At 41.3% G+C, this 20,484-nt stretch overlaps 1 protein-coding gene across 2 annotated transcripts in view; it reads left to right on the top strand.

The window, feature by feature from the left end:
* Positions 1–4,687: 4,687 nt before the first annotated feature.
* Positions 4,688–20,484, top strand: part of gabrg2 (gamma-aminobutyric acid type A receptor subunit gamma2) — a gene marked incomplete at both ends in the record, with an annotated part of 59,228 nt that continues 43,431 nt past the window's right edge. Inside the window, 3 exons of one of the 2 annotated variants that reach the window (XM_084177548.1) lie at positions 4,688–4,803; positions 11,293–11,432; positions 14,004–14,071. In XM_084177548.1, the coding sequence (XP_084033674.1) occupies positions 4,688–4,803; positions 11,293–11,432; positions 14,004–14,071 (324 nt within the window). Of the gene's footprint in view, positions 4,804–11,292; positions 11,433–14,003; positions 14,072–20,484 lie in introns of those variants that run through there. The other variant, XM_084177549.1, reaches the window with a different exon arrangement.

The following is a 20,484-nucleotide window of genomic DNA, read 5'->3' as shown; positions in this document are numbered from 1 at the left end:
AAATCAAATCAAATTTTATTGGTCACATGCGCCGAATACAACAGGTGCAGACATCACAGTGAAATGCTTACTTACAGCCGTTAACCAACAGTGCATTTATTTTTAACAAAAAAGTAAAAATAAAACAACAACAAAAAAAGTGTTGAGAAAATAAAGAGCAGAAGTAAAATAAAATAACAGTAGGGTGGGTTACTTACAACACATGTGCTTGCGTGCTAAGGGAGCGTTCCCCAACTCAGCCTCGTGCTGTGACCGCTGAACCAACCTGCCTCTCTCAAAATCCCCTATAACCTGTGCTAGACTTGACTGAATGCCCAGGCAGTGCCATAAGGAAATTCCTATGTTGGTCCATCTCCAATGGTTATTGTGTATTGTGTAGCAACTGCAGTTTGACTGAATAAAGTAACTACAAGCATTCGTGTTCATTAAAAGGACATAGTTATAGTTTTCTTCATTGACTATCCTACACAAATACATAAGTGCAGTGCTGCATCAAAGGTAGCATCAGAAGTACATCAGAGGTTACTTTACCTGAAACATTGAATGAATTAAACAGAGCAGCAATGACCGCTGGAAAATCAGCATCTAATCCAACCAAATCAATACGATATCTCTATGACAGTACCAATGACATGGAGGCCTGCCTGGGAGTGTGATGCTGATGCATCAGTCCCTGGGGTAAGTGTTATTATGGATGGTCTAAGCTGAACAACAGGCTATAGAGTCTCGGTCCATGTGAGTAGTCAGCCAGAGTCACATTAACACACTGGTGCCTGTTTATCCTGTGGGTAATGATGACACACAGAGAGGAATCTGACGATTGCAGAACATGGAGGCTGGGAATGGGAAGGAGTGGGTGACTGGCCTAATACAGATGTTGGATCTTAATTTGAGGTTTAAAAAGGCTTCTGAAGTTTTTAATTTCCACTTTGAAATATGAGACTTGATTTTCCCTTATGAATAATGTATCAACCACTACAAAAACTTCCATTAATTATAATCAACATAATAATTCACATTTCCTGTTGCTGCAGGATTATTTTCCTGCTGTAGCAAACTGGCTCAAATGAAGATCCTGCATCTGTACATGGGAGCAATTATTGGTATTAATCTGTATGATACAGAGATTAGCTGAAAGAAAAGGCCTAGAATGTGTATATAAAATCTCCAGTGAAACACTTCCAGCAATCATTCCATGCTGTTGTAAAGCCATTTGTTTATCGTGTTAATCTGTCTCAGGCGACCTGGAGAGCTGGGTCATTTATATAACACTGAATTAAACAAGAAGAATCTCATTAATCAGCAGACAACGATTGATAAAACCCTCAACCTGGGTCGTGTACTCAGGCATTGTAATCTTCCTCCTCTCAACGTGTTATAATAATACACAGGCTCAGATCTGTAGTATGTGGTTCACGCTGTTGTTCCAGCTGACATTAAATGCTTAAGTATAGACGTTATACCCACTGGATGTAAAGGCATGATTATCTGAAATCAGCCTCCACCTACACAGGCTCAAAGCTCAGTGTAGACTACTTCACTACCCAGTGGATGTCAGGGTACCATGTGGTGGCTAAGGGTTAAAGGGGTCACTGTGAGAATGTAAAGTAACAACAACAGTAGGAGATGAATAATAATGCCGTCCTCTGTCTTCTTTGCCCTTGTGTATCAAACCCCAACATCCCCTCTGCTCAACACATCTCCAAGCTGTTTCACTGTACCACATATGATCTACAAAGGACTTTTAAAAAAGATGTAACTATGTATTTTGTCCTCAAACAATGGAACAATGAACCATGGTTTTACACTGGTACCCGACAACTGTATTTATTTGGGGTTATGATGAGTAATGGATTCAGAATCCCTTTTTGAAAGTCACTGATGGGAAACACAATTTTGATTCAATTTATTAGGATCCCCATTAGCCAACGCCAATGGCAACAGCTAGACTTACTGGGGTCCGACACATAACGAAAAAGACTTTACAGACAAAATACTTTGCAATTTACATGAATTAAAAAATGTACATTAACAATGGAATGTTTAGGAACAAAGCAGATACTTTAGTGAGTGTAATGTACTGTAGGTGGCATGGCTGGAGAACACCAGGCTTGCCTGTGTCTAGCTTCTGTATTTCATTATACTCAAATTCCAATCATTTTCCAGGTCAGTGAAAAAAGCACAAGTTGCTGGGTTATATAAACATGGGAGTGTGGTGATTTGTTGTGATCGCTCTAAATGTAGTTCCTCATCAGTGTAGATATATGGCTGATGATGAAAAATGACCTAAAACTGTTAGCATTTCCACATGTACATTGTTTGTGAATCTGACATTTGAAGAAAAGCTTCAAGCAAGGTGGAGAAATTGTGTTTAAAACCGTTGCTAGGGTGATACAACATATTTCAACCAATTCTCTTCCTTTTTAATCAAGGTGGTTGTTGAATATTTATTTTTTCAAGGTGTTCTATTGTAAAGCTGGTGAACCAGAATTCGATTTTCTTGAGATAATTATACCACTCCAAGCTTAAATTGTTACAAATGAGTACATGGTTTTGTTTATTAAACCAAGGAACCTCACCATCCATGCATGGCAGAGGCAGCTGGTAAGGCTAGCCATTCAATTGTTTTCAGTCAAAACAAATAGTAAACCTTAACTGAACTGTCATTGCTGATTTGCAGGAGGGGTCGATGCAAGGACACTGGATCCTCATGTGTTTCTGAATGAAACAGTTTTTACCATGCAACATTGAATTGATACAGGCAAAGAGTTCATCACCGCTATCCTCATAGGACCCTCATTTAAAGAGTGGTGTGTTCAGAGGGATTTGACAGGCATCCCATTAAAAGATGTAGAATACTGGATACATCTGGTTCCATTGACTTCTGTTGAGTGAGGTTTTCTGATACCGTTTGTTTTTAATTCGGCATATTTTCTTTTTCGGAAAAAGCAAGAACACATTTAGCTTTCATACAACATTGAGCCTCTTAAATTTGAATGGCTGGTTTGTGAAGGGGGAAATAAGACAACCCCTACAGGACAGCACAGACATCAGGGTCAAATGTAACGTGTCCCATAGTGTAGGGCAGGCTATGCATTTGATGGATTTCAATTTAAGCAATTTCCTGTGGAATGCATTACAGAAATTTAAGCTACTGTACGAAATATAGGCTACAGTATGACATATAGGCTACTGTATGAAATATAGGCTACTGTATGAAATATAGGTTACTGTACTGTCGGCTTTGTTGCTTAGATGTGCCAGTGTTCAACAAATTAATGCATGTAGACAGTGTACTGTACATAGGCTTCCAGGGAGCATAATGCTGCTTTAGATCAGAGACAAAGTGGCAAACCTCAAATGACTGCTGCTAATGTCCCCCTACTATGGCTTACTCAGAAGTGAAGCAATGCTAAGCACACATGACGCCTTTGATGACCTCACGAAACATAATTATGTACACAAATTATACTGATAAAAAACAAATAATTAAAAAGTTCATCCCCCAGGCAAAGGTAAACTGGGACTGACCATTTGGGTTTTACTGTCTCCCATGTTTGAAATTACCCAGACTCCATCAGATAATTTGTCAAACAAAGGATAGCCTATTACCCAAACGAGACCTCAGAATGAATTACAGCAAATAGGAACATAAATATGGACATTTATCCACGTGTTGAACAAATTTGGAGACTCTCCAAAAGAGACCATTGAACGCCACAGTGTTCGTACATCACAGTTAACAACAAGACAGGGTGGGTTATTAAAATAGCCTTGAACTACAAACCTCCCAAGACCAAGACAAAATAGCCTGCATCAAGCACTTTGACAACTAAAAAGTATTAAACATTTTATTTCCTATGGAAATCTACACCATGTGTTTAAAATAGAACATTCATGATTGTTCTGTTATAATCAATCAATAAATCAATGAATCAATCAACTCATTAATTTGCTTACAGGGAAAGCCAGACACAGTCTGGTTTGTATTTTGGAAAGCAGAACCGTAGGGGATCTGTCCATGGTGCTGACGAGCATAGCCTACGCTAGATCACATCATTCAGCGCAGTGAAATACATATTGTTCCCATAATTGTTTAATATGTGCAAGATTGACCTATAACCTAATATTTACTGCCATATCAGCTGTTTGCTGGCTCGATTTAGTCGCACACAATTCAATACCGTCCCATGTTCAACCGTAGCAAACCAACAACCCCCTCTAAACATCTAATGCGGCATTTGTATTTTGGGAAATAACACATAAAACACGATTTAGGGTGCATTTTTAAGTATAGTAGCAAGCTAAGTTTAATTTTCCTAGCTCCACAGCTCTGCTTCCGCGCAATGAAACCACGCATGTGTTCATCTGTGCTGCAGCAACGTGCATCAATTCGTTTTGACCCCAGAGTTAATCTGCATTCAGATTGACGCTCCCATATATTTATCAGTTGCTGGATTTTAGGCTATTCCGTTGCCGCTGTATTTATGTAGTTGTTACTATTATTTCTTAAAATCGGGGAAGCTTGCTTCGATTCAAACGGTTTTGTGGTCGTTTTCCTCAACACCGCAGAGGGTCTACATTTTCCGAACCGAACGCTAACACGAGCCGCTTAGCCTATGCTATGTGCGTAATGTACCACAGTGAGGATAGACAGTAGTCCATCTGCAATAAAGAGGAAAAGGAGATGGTGATCATTGCTCCTCCAAATTTAGAATCTATATGCTCGACAGCGATGGCGAAGCCTTCCTTCTCTCTAAAGCTATTTCTTTGGGTGTTTTTACTCGCTAATCTTCCTACAAGGTAAGGGGAAAACATATGAGGCTTTTGTTCAAATGTCGTCGCCACATAAATGTATGGCCGGGCAAATATTTTGTTTTTGCATACTAGAATAAGAGCCCAGCCCAGTTATTTCAATAATGTGTTTACCTCGAATCTTCCTCTTATGCTTTCTCTCAGACAGGATTAAACCCTGCCGCTTATTAGGGTGGCTTGTTACAGAACCAGGGCTCGTTTAGTTACATGTCAAGGAATGTATTTCACACATTGTATTAATGGTCTGTTGCCACTTTGGATGGGTGGTATTGGCTCCATCATGGGAATTACTGTAATGCTTAATGTGATTCCATAGATATAGTCGTGTTTTTGGGAGGTTAGAATAGAAAACAGTGGTCGGCTAAGGATGTCCATTATTTCCACGGGTTTATTCGATGTAGAAGGAATTTATAATATTACAATTATAATGGTGCTACTTGGCAAAGCTATTCAGATGTGAACAATATTTAAAGCTAATGTCATGAAAATAGATGTATACCATACCATATCAATCTATTGAAGTGTTGCCAACATAAATTACTATTTTTATGTACTGTATAATGGCATGTGTGAAGACGAAACCTATTGATGTAGGAACCTTATATATTCCAAGATCCAAAGCGTCCTCATTCCCAGAATGTTTTTAAAGTGATGGATGTAGAACGTCAATGAAAACCCACTGGTCTCATATGTCCCGCCCCCTTAGACATTATAATCATGATTCAAAAGTAATTGTTGATTCTTGTATCTAAATCATGACATTTCAAAATGGCAGACTTTTATATTTACATAGAAGCAGTGCAATAAAGGCAACAATAGAGGGACACATATGGACTATCTCTGGTTCACTGCTAACTCCAGAATCTGTAGAAAGAAAATGCTCAATTGACTTGTCACGAAAAGGCACCCATTGCACCAAGAAAATATGAACACTTGAGAAGGAAGCAGATGGTTTAAGGGCTCACATCGCTTCTGTCTTGTGTGCTGCCTGAGGGTGAAAAATGGAGGGTGATAGATCAGTCTTCATTCAGTCACCATCGTAGAAAATGTGGCCATGGAGTCTCTGGCCTAGATCAAAATGTCTGCACTGTGTGTGCTATTGCATTCAAACATATACCAGCCTTTAATGTGATTCAAACCTAATTTAAAAGGATTCTGTGCTTAAGAATTCAGTAGGCAAGGCTTTTCATATGCATCTGGGACCACGTAAATGAGACGCATGAAATGTAATGAGTTCACCTTGACTGCAGCTCATGTTTATCAAAGAAAGGCAACATAAGGGTGCATCCTAGGTAGTCATAACACATAGGCACCTGTGAAAGAGCAACACTGTATAGGCTGTCATGGCTAGGTACAACGTAAGGTTTGGACCGTCCTATCAAACTAAATAGGGATTTTATGTTGACACATTTTGAGGGATGTATTTGTTATTACAATTTGATTACTATCTATTTGAACTTTTATCGATTTTAAAAAATGAGTATGAACTATATAACCACTGTTAGTGACTTCGTATGTACCTCAGTATCGCTGGAATTAATTGTATAATAATAACATACTCATCCAACTTCCACTCCAACTATTTGGTTTACAGTACACTGGGCCATGCTCCACGACCACCCATAGGGAACTGTTGGTGGCACCGGCACCCAGGGGAAACACATGCCTTCTGATGTAGCTAATCCCCAAGGAGTATCTGTAAACCCAGGAAGTGCCAAAGCCTTGCCAGCAGGAAGCAGTGCAACAATGAGATATTACCTGTAGCCTGGCGGCCCTGCTTTGGTCCCCAACCCACCCGGGCAGCTTGTGTTGTGATGTCTCTGCTTCCAAAAGGTCAATAGAGCATCACAGGTCAGGTGATCTGTGTTGAGTGGATAATCACAATATGAATAGCTAATAATCCATGTACAGAGAGTGCTGGATTAAGGTAGACCCTAGGCCGGGGTCATACAAAACAATGGGCATAGGTGTATTAAGCTTTATCATGTTGGTGTGCCTAATCAAAGGTTATGTGTAGTGTTTGATCCATATTGCAACCATTTCAGGCAATCATACTTACAACATGTAGTAGATGGTCAAGTCAGCACTTTGCAAGTCAGAGCTCCATTATAATTTCTGACAGCATTGCATGCAACTCAGTATAGGTGGATGATGCTACTGTCAAACAGTTTACCTATAGCAGACCTGTTAATTTGTCCCTCTCAATGTGTCCTCTCTTTCTTCTCACTTGATATACTCAACAACTGTTGTCAAAGACGCAACCATACACAACTACAGTATAGCATATGGAGGACAATCATCAATGGCCTATGCTCACTGTTTAGCATGCCAGAAGCAAGGCCCATGTTGCCCATTGGGTTAAACTGGCCTTGACTATAGAATATGTTGTGATTACCCAAGCAATACAGTACATGGCCAAAAGTATGTGGAAACCCCTTCAAATGAGTGGAATGAGATGTCGGACAAACTGCATCCACAATATGACCCCTCAGAATGTCTGTTACTATGACCTGCTGGTGCCTCGTGTGTCTACCGTGCTTCAATGAATGGAAAGCATTTTGGATACGCGCTGCTGGGCCTATTCTTAATCCTAAACAGCAAGTCTATTCCAAAGGGCACAAGGTATAAGCCTACTGTAGTGGCTGAACTGGGGATATTCCAACTCTTTCAAAAAGGATTTATATTACCAGCTTCACTTCAATTCCTACCTGCATGCCACTCAGTGTGTCTAGAATTTCAGTAGGCCTATGTAGTCCCATTTGACAATTGAACTGCTCTGTTTTAATAATGGATTTTGGATTTTGACTGGTATCAATTGTCATTCCATGCTAGTTGTAAAGAAACAGTACACCCTCTTTCCCTCACAAACCTCTGTGTAGGCCTACAGGGGAGGACGGCTCATAATAATGTCTGGAACGGCTCGAATGGAATGGCATATTTGATACCATTCCACTGATTCCGCTCCAGTCATTACCATGAGCCCGTCCTCCCCAATTAAGGTGCCACCAACCTCCTGTGGTTGATACAAATGAAATCAACAGTCTTGTGCCTCTCAAATTAGCCTTATCTGTCCTAAGTTTGATTTAATAATTGATTGAAAACAATGTATTGCGCCTCTTAAAGAGATACTTTGAGATTTTGGGAATGAGGCCCTTTAAGAGGAAGGCCCTACAAATTGTCAAAGACTCCAGCCACCCTGTTTTTTCTGCTACCGCACGGCAAGCGGTACTGGAGCGCCAAGTCTAGGTCCAAGAGGCTTCTAAACAGCTTCTACCCCCAAGCCATAAGACTCCTGAACATCTAATCAAATGGCTACCCAGACTATTTGCAATACAATTTGATTTGATTTGACTTGATTATCTACTTCCCAAGATTCAGATGAACTTGTGGATACCATTTTTATGTCTGCTTGCAGTTTGATAGCGGTTGCTAACCAGCGCTAGCGCAATTGCTAACTAGCATGCTAGCAGATACCCATAGACTTCCAGTCATTGCACTAACGCTAGTTAACATTGGCTCACAAAACTACATCTAACTTCCTTCATACTAGACACAGATACATAACAATGGTATCTACGAGTTCATCTGACTCCGGGAAAATCCCAAAGTATCCCTTTAAACAATCCTAATGTTTCTAATCTGTCTGATCCCATTTAGTTAGGCTTAACTGAGTCCACAAATAGAGCTGCTGCCAGAGGTGAACTAATTAGGGAGTACCAGGCCACCACAGGTCAGGTGATCTGTCACTAATAGCTCTGTGTCCTCAGGACAGAGCACCGGGAGGCAATTTTATAAAATGTCAGCTAAACTGCAATCTCACCCTCCAAGAAATGAACAAACAGAGGCATTTTCATCTTGTTCCACCAGGGATAGATCCTAGTACCGTCTCTATGGCGATAACAAGCAAAAGGGTGCGAGGACTACATTAAGGCAGTCAGTGTTATTGTCTTTCATTAAGATTGTGCTAGCTACTGTAATGAGCCTTCATTTGGTGTAGTGATTGTAAGAATGGTGCTTAGTGATGTGTCTTGTGTGTGGCTGGATAGGAGGAGAGTTCGGACGAGGCAAATGATAGCTTATGGAAACGTGACATGATTACTATCAACAGACAAGCAGTGATTTTCCCACCTGATAATATTATGCTCAAATTTAAACATTTTAAGTAAACATCAAATAATTACAGACGTTTTTGTAGTATTTGAAATTATGGTTAAGCAACTGATTTGGGGGTCTTACATGTACAGTATATTGGTATTTGATTAATTATTGGTGTTGATGATAAGAATTGAATTAGAGAGCATATTTAACAGAACTCCTTTAAGGAGTGTTTTCAAATACATCCTAATTGGTTTCCTGATACGTGAGGAAAATGTGGATCAAAAATACATCTGATAGCATTTTTCACATGATGCAACTACAGTAAAGGCCATCTTAACCCTTTCAGTATAGGAAACAGTCCTATAGGCTCTCCAGCTGTGGCATGTTCTCAATGGGGGTAGCTACAATAACATTACTGCACTCCAGTGGACTCCAGCATCACACTCTAACTTGGACATTTTTATGGGCCTCCAGTTACCAAATTAGCCACTGATACTTTAGATCTGTCTGGGGGGACATACACAGTTTTCTCTTTCATCCAGCCATCTCTCTGGAGGATTTCCATTGACAACTGGGTTCTGCTGAAACGTGGGAACAGCACCTGAATGCTATTCCCCCCTTAGTTTTTACACTGCTGCTACCCGCTGTTTATTATCTATGCATAGTCACTTTACCCCTAATGTACAAATTACCTCGACTGACCTGTACCCCCGCACAATGACTCGGTACCGGTACCCCCTGTATATAGCCTTGGTATTGTTATTTTATTGTGTGACTTTTTTTTAAATATAGTTATTTATTTACTAAATAACTATATTTTCTTAAAACTGCATTGTTGGTTGAGGGCTTATAAGTAAGCATTTCACGGTAAGGTCTACACCTGTTGTATTCGGCGCATGTGACAAATACAATTTAATTTAATTTAATCTATTTACAATGTCGAAGATAGCCCAAAAAGATCCAAGCTGTCCTGAATCCGTCTATAAAGTTTTAATGTGTTGGTGGTGTCGCCATATGAAATAGAGAGCACGTAATGCTGCCTGAGGAAGCCTGGTAGTCAAAACACAATGTCCTGCACCATGCCTAAGTGCATGAAAACAATTCTAACTCTGAAGCCTCTCTCTGCTCAAAGGGCTTCCGGTAGCTGGCTGTTGTCAAGGTTTTTCTATTATATATAGTATCCCTCAGATTCCATGGTTACTGAGTTGGGTACAGCTCTAGCGCTGTGATTGGTACAGTAAGTTCTGACACAATGGAAATCCTTCATATTCAATCTTATCGTGCCATTGACAGGAACAACTTCACAGAGCCCCAAATCTGTGTTTGTTAGTCTGATCACACACTTCATGACAGTGTGTTGCCGTTAGCACTTCTAGATAAGACTCGTCTGTGGTGCGCTCCAATGCACCATTATTAGTGTATTCACGCCTCCAGCCTCAGTATCCCAGCCCCATTGCAAAACACTTTTATTCAATGTGTAATTCAGTTAACTGGCTCTTGGCTGAGTGAAGAAAATATTAATTAGGATTGTTGAGACATTGTAATGCATTGAGACGTTTTACAGAGGTGAGCCAACTCACAAGACTAACCCTTCTGCTTGAGCACTGAAAAAACTGCAGAGAACCAAGGAATCTCAAAGAAGAAATCTCACAAATGGAACAACAGATCCACTGTTTGTACCTTGCATTCCTTCATTGTTTTATGAAAGGGCCTGGGTAACCAGAACGTTCTCTCCCCATGTTTCTCTCCTAACTGGGTCTTTGGGGACTATGGAACTCTTGGTTGAGACATTTTACAGAGGTGAGCCAACTCACAAGACTGACCCTTCTGTTTGAGCACTGAAAAGTGCTCAGAGAACCAAATAATTATATTACAAAATCTCACACAAAGGAACAATGTCAGGTCCACTGTTCGCACCTTGCATTTCTTCAGTGTTATGAAAGGGCCTGGGTAACCAGAACGTTCTCTCCCCATCTTTATCTCCTAACTGTTTTTTGTTTTTTTGGAAGACTATGGCACTATTCATTGCCGTTATCCTCTCATCCAGCTGCACTGTGGGGCTGGTGTCAGTTTGTGAGGACTTTCATGTAGGGTATCACATAGAGAACAGCAGGAGTTCTGCCCTTTTATCCTGTTTCTGGCTTGTCCTTTGATTTCAACCAGCGGGCAGTGCACATTTGAAAGAATGGAGCCTGAACGCATAGCATGCTTAGCCTAGTATGATGTAGTGGTCTTTTCTGTGCTGTTGTTGCGGATAGTTGCTTTACATATTTATAGTATGACAAGGTTTTTCTCTCATTTCATTTTACCTCACTGTTTATAGTGCTGATGGAAAAATCATTGCTTGATATTTCCTCTCTTCCCCTTTCCTCTCCCCAGCTCCCTGCAGACTGAAAATGACGATGATGTGACAAACAAAACGTGGGTGTTGACTCCCAAAGTGTACGAGAGCGATGTCACCAACATCCTAAACAGCCTACTAGATGGCTACGATAACAAACTGCGACCAGATATAGGAGGTAGGTGTCATACCACTGATTGGCTTCTGCTGCTATGGCCGCCCTCCCCATTACCGATCTCCAGCCGCATCAACATCGTCATCACTGTCGATCTACATCAGTATCACAAGCCGTGAGTGATGAGCAGATGCCAATCATCACTGATTGCATCATCAGAGACAGCCCTCTCATTTCAGTGAGCCCATTCAGTCTACAGGGCCATAGGCCCGCCCCAGTAGGACTCGTGTAAAGGTTGGTGCAACAGAAACAGCATGCTAGCATTATTATGCAGAAGCAGTGTGAGCTGTGAAACCTGGACGGGCTGGTTATCCATCATGGGCCTATTAGCCTTGTCTGTCACTGCACTGCTGTGGGCCAAGTATAGAGCCAGTGAAGTAGCTATCTCTCCCTTCACTTGGGCTGGCAGCTGGGCTCAGCCCCCATGTTCAGACAGAAAATGCATACAGCTACAATAGATCTACTGAGGCAGCCACCACCATCTTACCATCAAACATGATCTGATGTTGCACCCAGTCATCTTCTCCCAGACTGCCAGAGTTACACAGTGGGTATAATTAGCTAACAACAACCAAGAGTGCTACGGTTTTTTCTCCTCCATGCACTGAAAACTGGGATTTGGATTCATTGCAGATTGTGCACAGTTCTTTTGAAGTCCATTGTGCAGCTCATCCCATTGTAATGCTGATGCAGTCTATATACAGCAAAAGAGCTAACAAGAAAGATAGGTGGGGAATGACATTTTCATTTCCTCGCATTATGACATCACAAGGACGCAGGCTGGAATGTCGTTATCTGCTAAAAAGGAAATGGTGTGCTTCATGGCATGCAGGTATAGAATATAAGTATAAGACATAATATAAAGCCAACCTGGAGCGAAATGAAATGAGGACGTCCAAATGGTAGTTTGGTTTTTACACATTATTGCATCTTTTTGATGAGTATTCCAATGATGAATGTAGCAGTTTGTTGATATGACTGCATGAATGTTATCATCCTCAAACATGGTCTGGGAATTCAGAAAGCCAAGCTATGTTTTTATTAAATTTTGTATACGCCCATATTTGTTGTATTTTTCAAATAAATCAATTTACCAGCTGGGCAATTGGAACTAAATCTGGCTTTAAGTTCTGGTTTTTGTCATGCTATGTGTTTTACTCTGATCATGCAGTCCATGTCCCACATATTTATGTAAAGTACTCTCAGTAACATCTTTTTAAGTCTATTCTTTAGGAATTAATGTTGGGAGTTGGAAACTCACTAAATGAGGTGAGTTTATGTCCACTCACTATATTATCTCTAGTAACATGCCTTTTATGGTGAGAGAGTTTGTGACTGGAGATAAACTAGAAGCCATGTATGTGTTGTGTCAAAGCCTTTACCACATCCATATCTTGGAAAAGCAGAGATCGTCTCAGCCTCAGGACAGATGTAGGATCCTAATATGATCCTGTTGCAGGATATCTTTCCTTGCGATGCAGGACATTTAAAACTTGTAGTGTATTTTAGGTTTAAAAAGGTTTCTGAAGTTTGTAATTTCCACTTTGAAATTTCAGACTTGATTTTCTCTTACAAAAAATATATCAACCCCTACAAAAATGTCCATTAATTATAATCCACATAATAATTCACATTTCCTGTTAATGCAGGATTATTTTCCTGCTGTAGCAAACTGGCTCAAATTAAGATCCTGCATCTGTACTGTGATGTACTGTATCATGCAGTATGCTCCAGTACCATGGTGAACTTTGGACTTTGACGTTGAGTAGGGATGACTCGGAGGACGTGACAGAAGACCATTCTCATACTGACACCAAGCTGTCCAGTTCTTCTACCTTTATTTCCTCTGACATCCTCCCTGCAGTCACAACCATGTTCTACAAGGCCCGGGCTAATGTGGGGATGGAGATGAAGAGCTGAAGGAAACTACGTTTCCCAAAAGAATAGCTTTCCCATAAGCACCCACACCCATGAGCACCCACTTCGAGAGAGAGAGAGAGAGGGGGAGAGAGAGAGAGAGAGAGAGAGAGAGAGAGAGAGAGAGAGAGAGAGAGAGAGAGAGAGAGAGCGAGAGAGAGAGAGAGAGAGAGAGAGAGAGAGAGAGCGAGAGGGAGGGGGAGGGGGAGAGAGAGAGAGAGGGAGAGAGAGGGAGAGAGAGAGAGAGAGAGAGAGAGAGAGAGAGAGAGGGGGGGAGGGAGAGAGAGAGAGAGAGAGAGAGAGAGAGAGAGAGAGAGAGAGAGAGAGAGAGAGAGAGAGAGAGAGAGAGAGGGGGGGAGGGGGGGAGGGGGAGGGAGAGAGAGAGAGAGAGAGAGAGAGAGAGGGAGAGAGAGAGAGAGAGAGAGAGAGAGAGAGAGAGAGAGAGAGAGAGGGAGGGGGAGAGAGAGAGAGAACATTTAGTACAGGGTATGGCAAAGTCTGGACAGCTCCACCGTGCCATCATTTTACACTTGGACACACTAACTGCTACAGTACTACAAGCTGTTTAGCCCTGACATAAGATAGACATAGACATGAATAATACCTAAACACAGAATATCGAATGTGCATCATAACACTTGTTCTTTCTTCTTTCAGTCAAACCAACCGTGATCCACACGGACATGTTTGTCAACAGTATCGGCCCAGTGAATGCTATCAATATGGTGAGTATATAGAGAGAGTCTCCTCTCAAAATACAATCTGTTGCTACTGCTTATTATCTATCCTGTTGCCTAGTCACTTTATCCCTACCTACAGTTGAAGTCGGAAGTTTACATACACTTAGGTTGGAGTCATAAAACTCGTTTTTCAACCACTCCACAAATTTCTTGTTAACAAACTATAGTTTTGGCAAGTCGGTTAGGACATCTACTTTGTGCATGGCACAAGTAATTTTTCCAACAATTGTTTACAGACAGATTATTTCACTTATAATTCACTGTATCACAATTCCAGTGAGTCAGAAGTTTACATACGTTGACTTTGCCTTTAAACAGCTTAGAAAATTCCAGAAAATGATGTCATGGCTTTTGAAGCTTCTGATAGGCTAATTGACATCATTTGAGTCAATTGGAGGTGTACCTGTGGATGTATTTCAAGGCCTACCTTCAAACTCAGTGCCTCTTTGCTTGACATCATGGGAAAAACAAAAGAAATCAGCCAAGACCTCTGAAAAAAAATTGTAGGCCTCCACAAGTCTGGTTCATCATTGGGAGCAATTTCCAAACGCCTGAAGGTACCACGTTCATCTGTACAAACAATAGTACGCAAGTATAAACACCATGGGACCACAAAGCCATCATACCACTCAGGAAGGAGACACGTTCGGTCTCCTAGAGATGAATGTACTTTGGTGCAAGAAGTGCAAATCAATCTCAGAACAACAGCAAAGGACCTTGTGAAGATGCTGGAGGAAACAGGTACAAAAGTATCTATATCCATAGTAAAACGAGTCCTATATCGACATAACCTGAAAGGCCGCTCAGTAAGGAAGAAGCCACTGCTCCAAAACCGCCATAAAAAAGCCAGACTACAGTTTGCAACTGCACATGGGAAAAAATATCGTACTTTTTGGAGAAATGTCCTCTGGTCTGATGAAACAAAAATAGAACTCTTTGGCCATAATGACCATCGTTATGTTTGGAGGAAAAAGGGGATAGCTTGCAAGCCGAAGAACACCATCCCGACCGTGAAGCACGGGGGTGGCAGCATCATGCTGTGGGGGTGCTTTGCTGCAGGAGGGACTGGTGCACTTCACAAAATACATGGCATCATGAGGAAGGAAAATTATGTGGATATATTGAAGCAATATCTCAAGACATCAGTCAGGAAGTAAAAGCTTGGTCGCAAATGGGTCTTCCAAATGGACAATGACCCCAAGCATACTTCCAAAGTTGTGGCAAAATGGCTTAAGGACAACAAAGTCAAGGTATTGGAGTGGCCATCACAAAGCCCTGACTTCAATCCTATAGAACATTTGTGTTCAGAACTGAAAAAGCGTGTGCGAGCAAGGAGGCCTACAAACCTGACTCAGATACACCAGATCTGTCAGGGGGAATGGGCCAAAATTCACCCAACTTATTGTGGGAAGCTTGTGGAAGGCTACCCGAAATGTTTGATTAAATACTAGTTGAGTGTATGTAAACTTCTGACCCACTGGGAATGTGATGAAAGAAATAAAAGCTGAAATAAATCATTCTCTCTAGTATTATTCTGACATTTCACATTCTTAAAATAAAGTGGTGATCTTAACTGACCTAAGACAGGGATTTTTTACTAGGATTAAATGTAAGGAATTGTGAAAAACTGAGTTTTAATATATTTGGCTAAGGTATTTGTAAACTTCCGACTACATTTACATGTACGTCATTTAGCAGACGCTCTTATCCAGAGCGACTTACAGGAGCAATTAGGGTTAAGTACCTTGCTTAAGGGCACATCGACAGATTTTTCACCTAGTCGGCTCGGGGATTAGAACCAGCGACCTTTCGGTTACTGGCACGCTCTTAACCACTAAGCTACCTGCCGCCCACCTGGATATGTACATATCTACCTCAATGACCTCGTACTCCTGAACATCGACTCAGTACTGGTAACCCGTGTATATAGCCAAGTTATCGTTACTCATTGTGTATTTATTCCTCATGTTATTATTTTTCTATTATTTCTCTATTTACTTTTAATTTTTTAATTTTTTTGAATTGTTCAGAAGGGCCCGTAAGTAAGCGTTCCACTGTTAGTCTACACCTGTTGTTTACGAAGCATGTGACAAATACAATTTGATTTGATTTGATTGATATGATCTCTTTCAGTAGCCGTCGATCATTGCACTTTTTCAGACATATTTTATTCACGTCATGGTCTGTTCATGTACACGCCAAGGTTGATTTAAAAATAGATACATACAGTGCCTTCGGAATGTATTCAGACTTTTTCCACATTTTCTGACGTTACAGCCTTATTCTAAAATTGATTAAAAATAAAATGTTCATCAGCGATCTACACACAACACCCCATAATGACAAAGCGAAAAAAGGTTTTTAGATATGTTTGCAAATGTATTAAAAATAAAAAACAGAAATACCTTATTTACATAAGTATTCAGACCCTTTGCTATGAGACTATAAATTGAGCTCAGATGCATCCTGTTTCCATTGATCATCCTTGAGATGTTTCTACAACTTTATTGAAGTCCACCTGTGGTAAATTCAATTGACTGGACATGATTTGGAAAGGCACACACCTGTCTATATAATGTCCCACTGTTGACAGTGCATGTAAGAGCAAAAACCAAGCCATGAGGTCGAAGGAATTGTCCGTAGAGCTCCGAGACAGAATTGTGTCGAGACACAGATATGGGGAAGGGTACCAAAACAATTCTGCAGCATTAAAGGTCCCCAAGAACACAGTGGCCTCCATCATTCTTAAATGGAAGAAGTTTGGAACCACCAAGACTCTTCCTAGAGCTGGCCGCCCGGCCAAACTGAGAAATTGGGGAAGAAGGGCCTTGGTCAGGGAGGTGACCAAGAACCCGATGGTCACTCTGACAGAGCTCTAGAGTTCCTCTGTGGAGATGGGAGAACCTTCCAGAAGGACAACCATCTCTGCAGCACTCCACCAATCAGGCCTTTATGGTAGAGTGGCCAAACGGAAGCCATTCCTCAGTAAAAGGCACATGACAGCCTGCTTGGAGTTTGCCAAAAGGCACCTAAAGACTCTCAGACCATGAGAAACAAGATTCTCTGGTCTGATGAATCCAAGATTGAACTATTTGGCATGAATGCCAAGCGTCACGTCTGGAGTAAACCTGGCACCATCCCTACGGTGAAGCATGGTGGTGGCAGCAAGACAATGCAGGAGTGGCTTCAGGACAAGTCTCTGAATGTCCTTGAGTGGCCCAGCCAGAGCCCGGACTTGAACCTGATCTAACATCTCTGTAGAGACCAGAAAATAGCTATGAAGCAACGCTCCCCATCCAACCTGACAGATCTTGAGAGGATCTTTAGAGAGGAATGGGAGAAACTCCCCAAATACAGGTGTGCCAAGCTTGTAGCCTCATACCCAAGAAGACTAGAGGCTGTAATTGCTGCCAAAGGTGCTTCAACAAAGCATTGAGTAAAGGTTCTGAATACTTATGTAAATGTGATATTTCATTATTTAATTTTTTTTATACATAAAATAAAACTGTTTTTGCTTTGTCATTATGGGGTATTATGTGTAAATTGATGAGGAAAAAAACAATTTTATTAATTTTAGAATAAGGCTGTAACGTAACAAAATGTGGAAAAAGTCAAGGGGTCTGAATACTTTCCGAATGTACTCTACATTGGAAGCTGTAATGTTGATGAATTACATTATATAATGAATGGCATAATCGTGTTATGGTTGTGTTGCGTTTATGTCATGCCATGGATTGTTGCATAAATCAAACTTTAGATACCTTGCTCAAAACTTTAGAGACCTTGCTCAAGGTAACATCAAAGCTTTTGTTTCATTGCCTTGGCTATGGTTGTCAGAAAGACATCCAGAATTCAGTGGAGTAGGCCTATATAAACTTGATGGAATAATTTACTCCAAGATGGTTGTTGCTATTTTAGACAGAGTACAGGAGTTACTGTAAGCTGGGCTGTAAAAGACGGCAGGGTGTGTGTATGGTGAGATAAGTGGACTGCATTGCTTAGAGAGCCTGCAACCACTGTATCCCATTGTACTACAGTTAAAATCCCTGCTGAGGTTCCAATTCCATTGTAATTCAGCACAACAATCTCATCTCCACCATGGGCAAGTGCCAAGCCACAGAGAGAGTCTTAACACAAGCGTGGCTCTGTTACTGTCACCGCGGGGTTAAAAGACAGTCACTCTTTTGATCTTCTTGTTGTTAATCACCTTGAGCCTCCATAGCAACCAGCTCACATTTCTTGTGTGCGTGTGCATGTGTGCGTTGTGTGTCTGTTTGTGTGTGAGTGTGCCTTTGTGTGTGCGTGCGCGTGCATGTGTGAAGACCATATTGATTGCTGTACATTCAGATGTATTCAGTGCTGGGTACGTTCACATTAAATCACATCATGGCTGTTGTTGAGGAAATTGTGGTGAGGATACAAACTTTTCTAAAGAGAAGAGGATTATGGGTCGACTGATGATGCAGGGGTGTGTATCGAAGCATAAACAGTATGCTGTGGTCCTCTGTAGCTCAATTGGTAGAGCATGGTGCTTGTAACGCTAGGGTAGAGGGTTCGATCCCCGGGACCACCCATACGTAAAAATGTATGCACACGTGACTGTAAGTCGCTTTGGATAAAAGCGTCTGCTAAATGGCATATTAAAACTATTCACTTTGCCACAGCTTTTAGCAGCATCCATTTGGTGCAGGGCCTGCTTGGGTCGTAAGTTGAATGCCCTATAGAGATAGTAACATCTTGCTTTCTGGTCTGTAGTCATGGCGTTGGAATTTAACCGGAAGCCGTTGCTACAAATGTTTACCTGTGCATGCACACTTCCTATTCCGAACAGGAAGGAATCTAGCCACCATTATAATGGGAATATACCTGGTAGCAGTAGGCTTACAGTATAGGATCCTCCAAACTGGTTTCAGTAGAATATGGCTATGGAGGTAAAAGAGATAGGTACTAGATAAGTAGTAGTCTACGGGATGTTTGCAAATTTGGCCAAAACTGCATGTTTTAAACCTCCAGTTTTGGGCTTGATGTGTCAATTTACAGTATAGTTCATGTACACAAAAAATCGATTAATTTAATGATTGTTTTACCTTATTTAACCACGGAATCCCTAGTTGGACATAGGTTTTAGACCACCAGAGTTATGAAGCTTTAGGCAGCCTTTTTTTCCAACATACGGGAATCTGGTGACATACTGTTGGCTTGTGTTCCTGTGACATGGGCAAGCCCCTGGCCATTTGATTGACAGCCAGCAATAAGCACCTGAAACTGTGCAATGTGCATTCTCTCATTCCTACAAGACAGACAGTCTACAGTAGTTGACCCACTAGTTAGTAGTAAACACAAATCTTTTGAAGAACCAAACATGTCAGAATAGGTAACGTAGCTACAGTGAGGGAAAAAAGTATTTGATCCCCTGCTGATTTTGTACATTTGCCCACTGACAAAGAAATGATCAGTCTATAATTTTAATGGTAGGTTTATTTGAACAGTGAGAGACAGAATAAATAAAACAAATCCAGAAAAAGGCATGTCAAAATGTTATAAATTGATTTGCATTTTAATGAGGGAAATAAGTATTTGACCCCCTCTCAATCAGAAAGATTTCTGGCTCCCAGGTGTCTTTTATACAGGTAACGTGCTGAGATTAGGAGCACACTCTTAAAGGGAGTGCTCCTAATCTCAGTTTGTTACCTGTATAAAAGACACCTGTCCACAGAAGCAATCAATCAATCAGATTCCAAATTCTCCACCATGGCCAAGACCAAAGAGCTCTCCAAGGATGTCAGGGACAAGATTGTAGACCTACACAAGGCTGGAATGGGCTACAAGACCATCGCCAAGCAGCTTGGTGAGAAGGTGACAACAGTTGGTGCGATTATTCGCAAATGGAAGAAACACAAAATAACTGTCAATCGTCCTCGGCCTGGGGCTCCATGCAAGATCTCACCTCGTGGAGTTGCAATGATCATGAGAACGGTGAGGAATCAGCCCAGAACTACACGGGAGGATCTTGTCAATGATCTCAAGGCAGCTGGGACCATAGTCACCAAGAAAACAATTGGTAACACACTACGCCGTGAAGGACTGAAATCCTGCAGTGCCCGCAAGGTCCCCCTGCTCAAGAAAGCACATATACATGCCCGTCTGAAGTTTGCCAATGAACATCTGAATGATTCAGAGGAGAACTGGGTGAAAGTGTTGTGGTCAGATGAGACCAAAATCGAGCACTTTGGCATCAACTCAACTCGCCGTGTTTGGAGTAGGAGGAATGCTGCCTATGACCCCAAGAACACCATCCCCACCGTCAAACATGGAGGTGGATACATTATGCTTTGGGGGTGTTTTTCTGCTAAGGGGACAGGACAACTTCACCGCATCAAAGGGCCGATGGACGGGGG

The sequence above is a fragment of the Coregonus lavaretus genome (assembly GCF_964263955.1).
Source record: "Coregonus lavaretus genome assembly, chromosome: 15".
NCBI classification, from domain to species: Eukaryota; Metazoa; Chordata; class Actinopteri; order Salmoniformes; family Salmonidae; genus Coregonus; species Coregonus lavaretus.
Note: the sequence above shows the minus strand (reverse complement) of the source record. Positions and strands in the feature narration are given on the sequence as shown.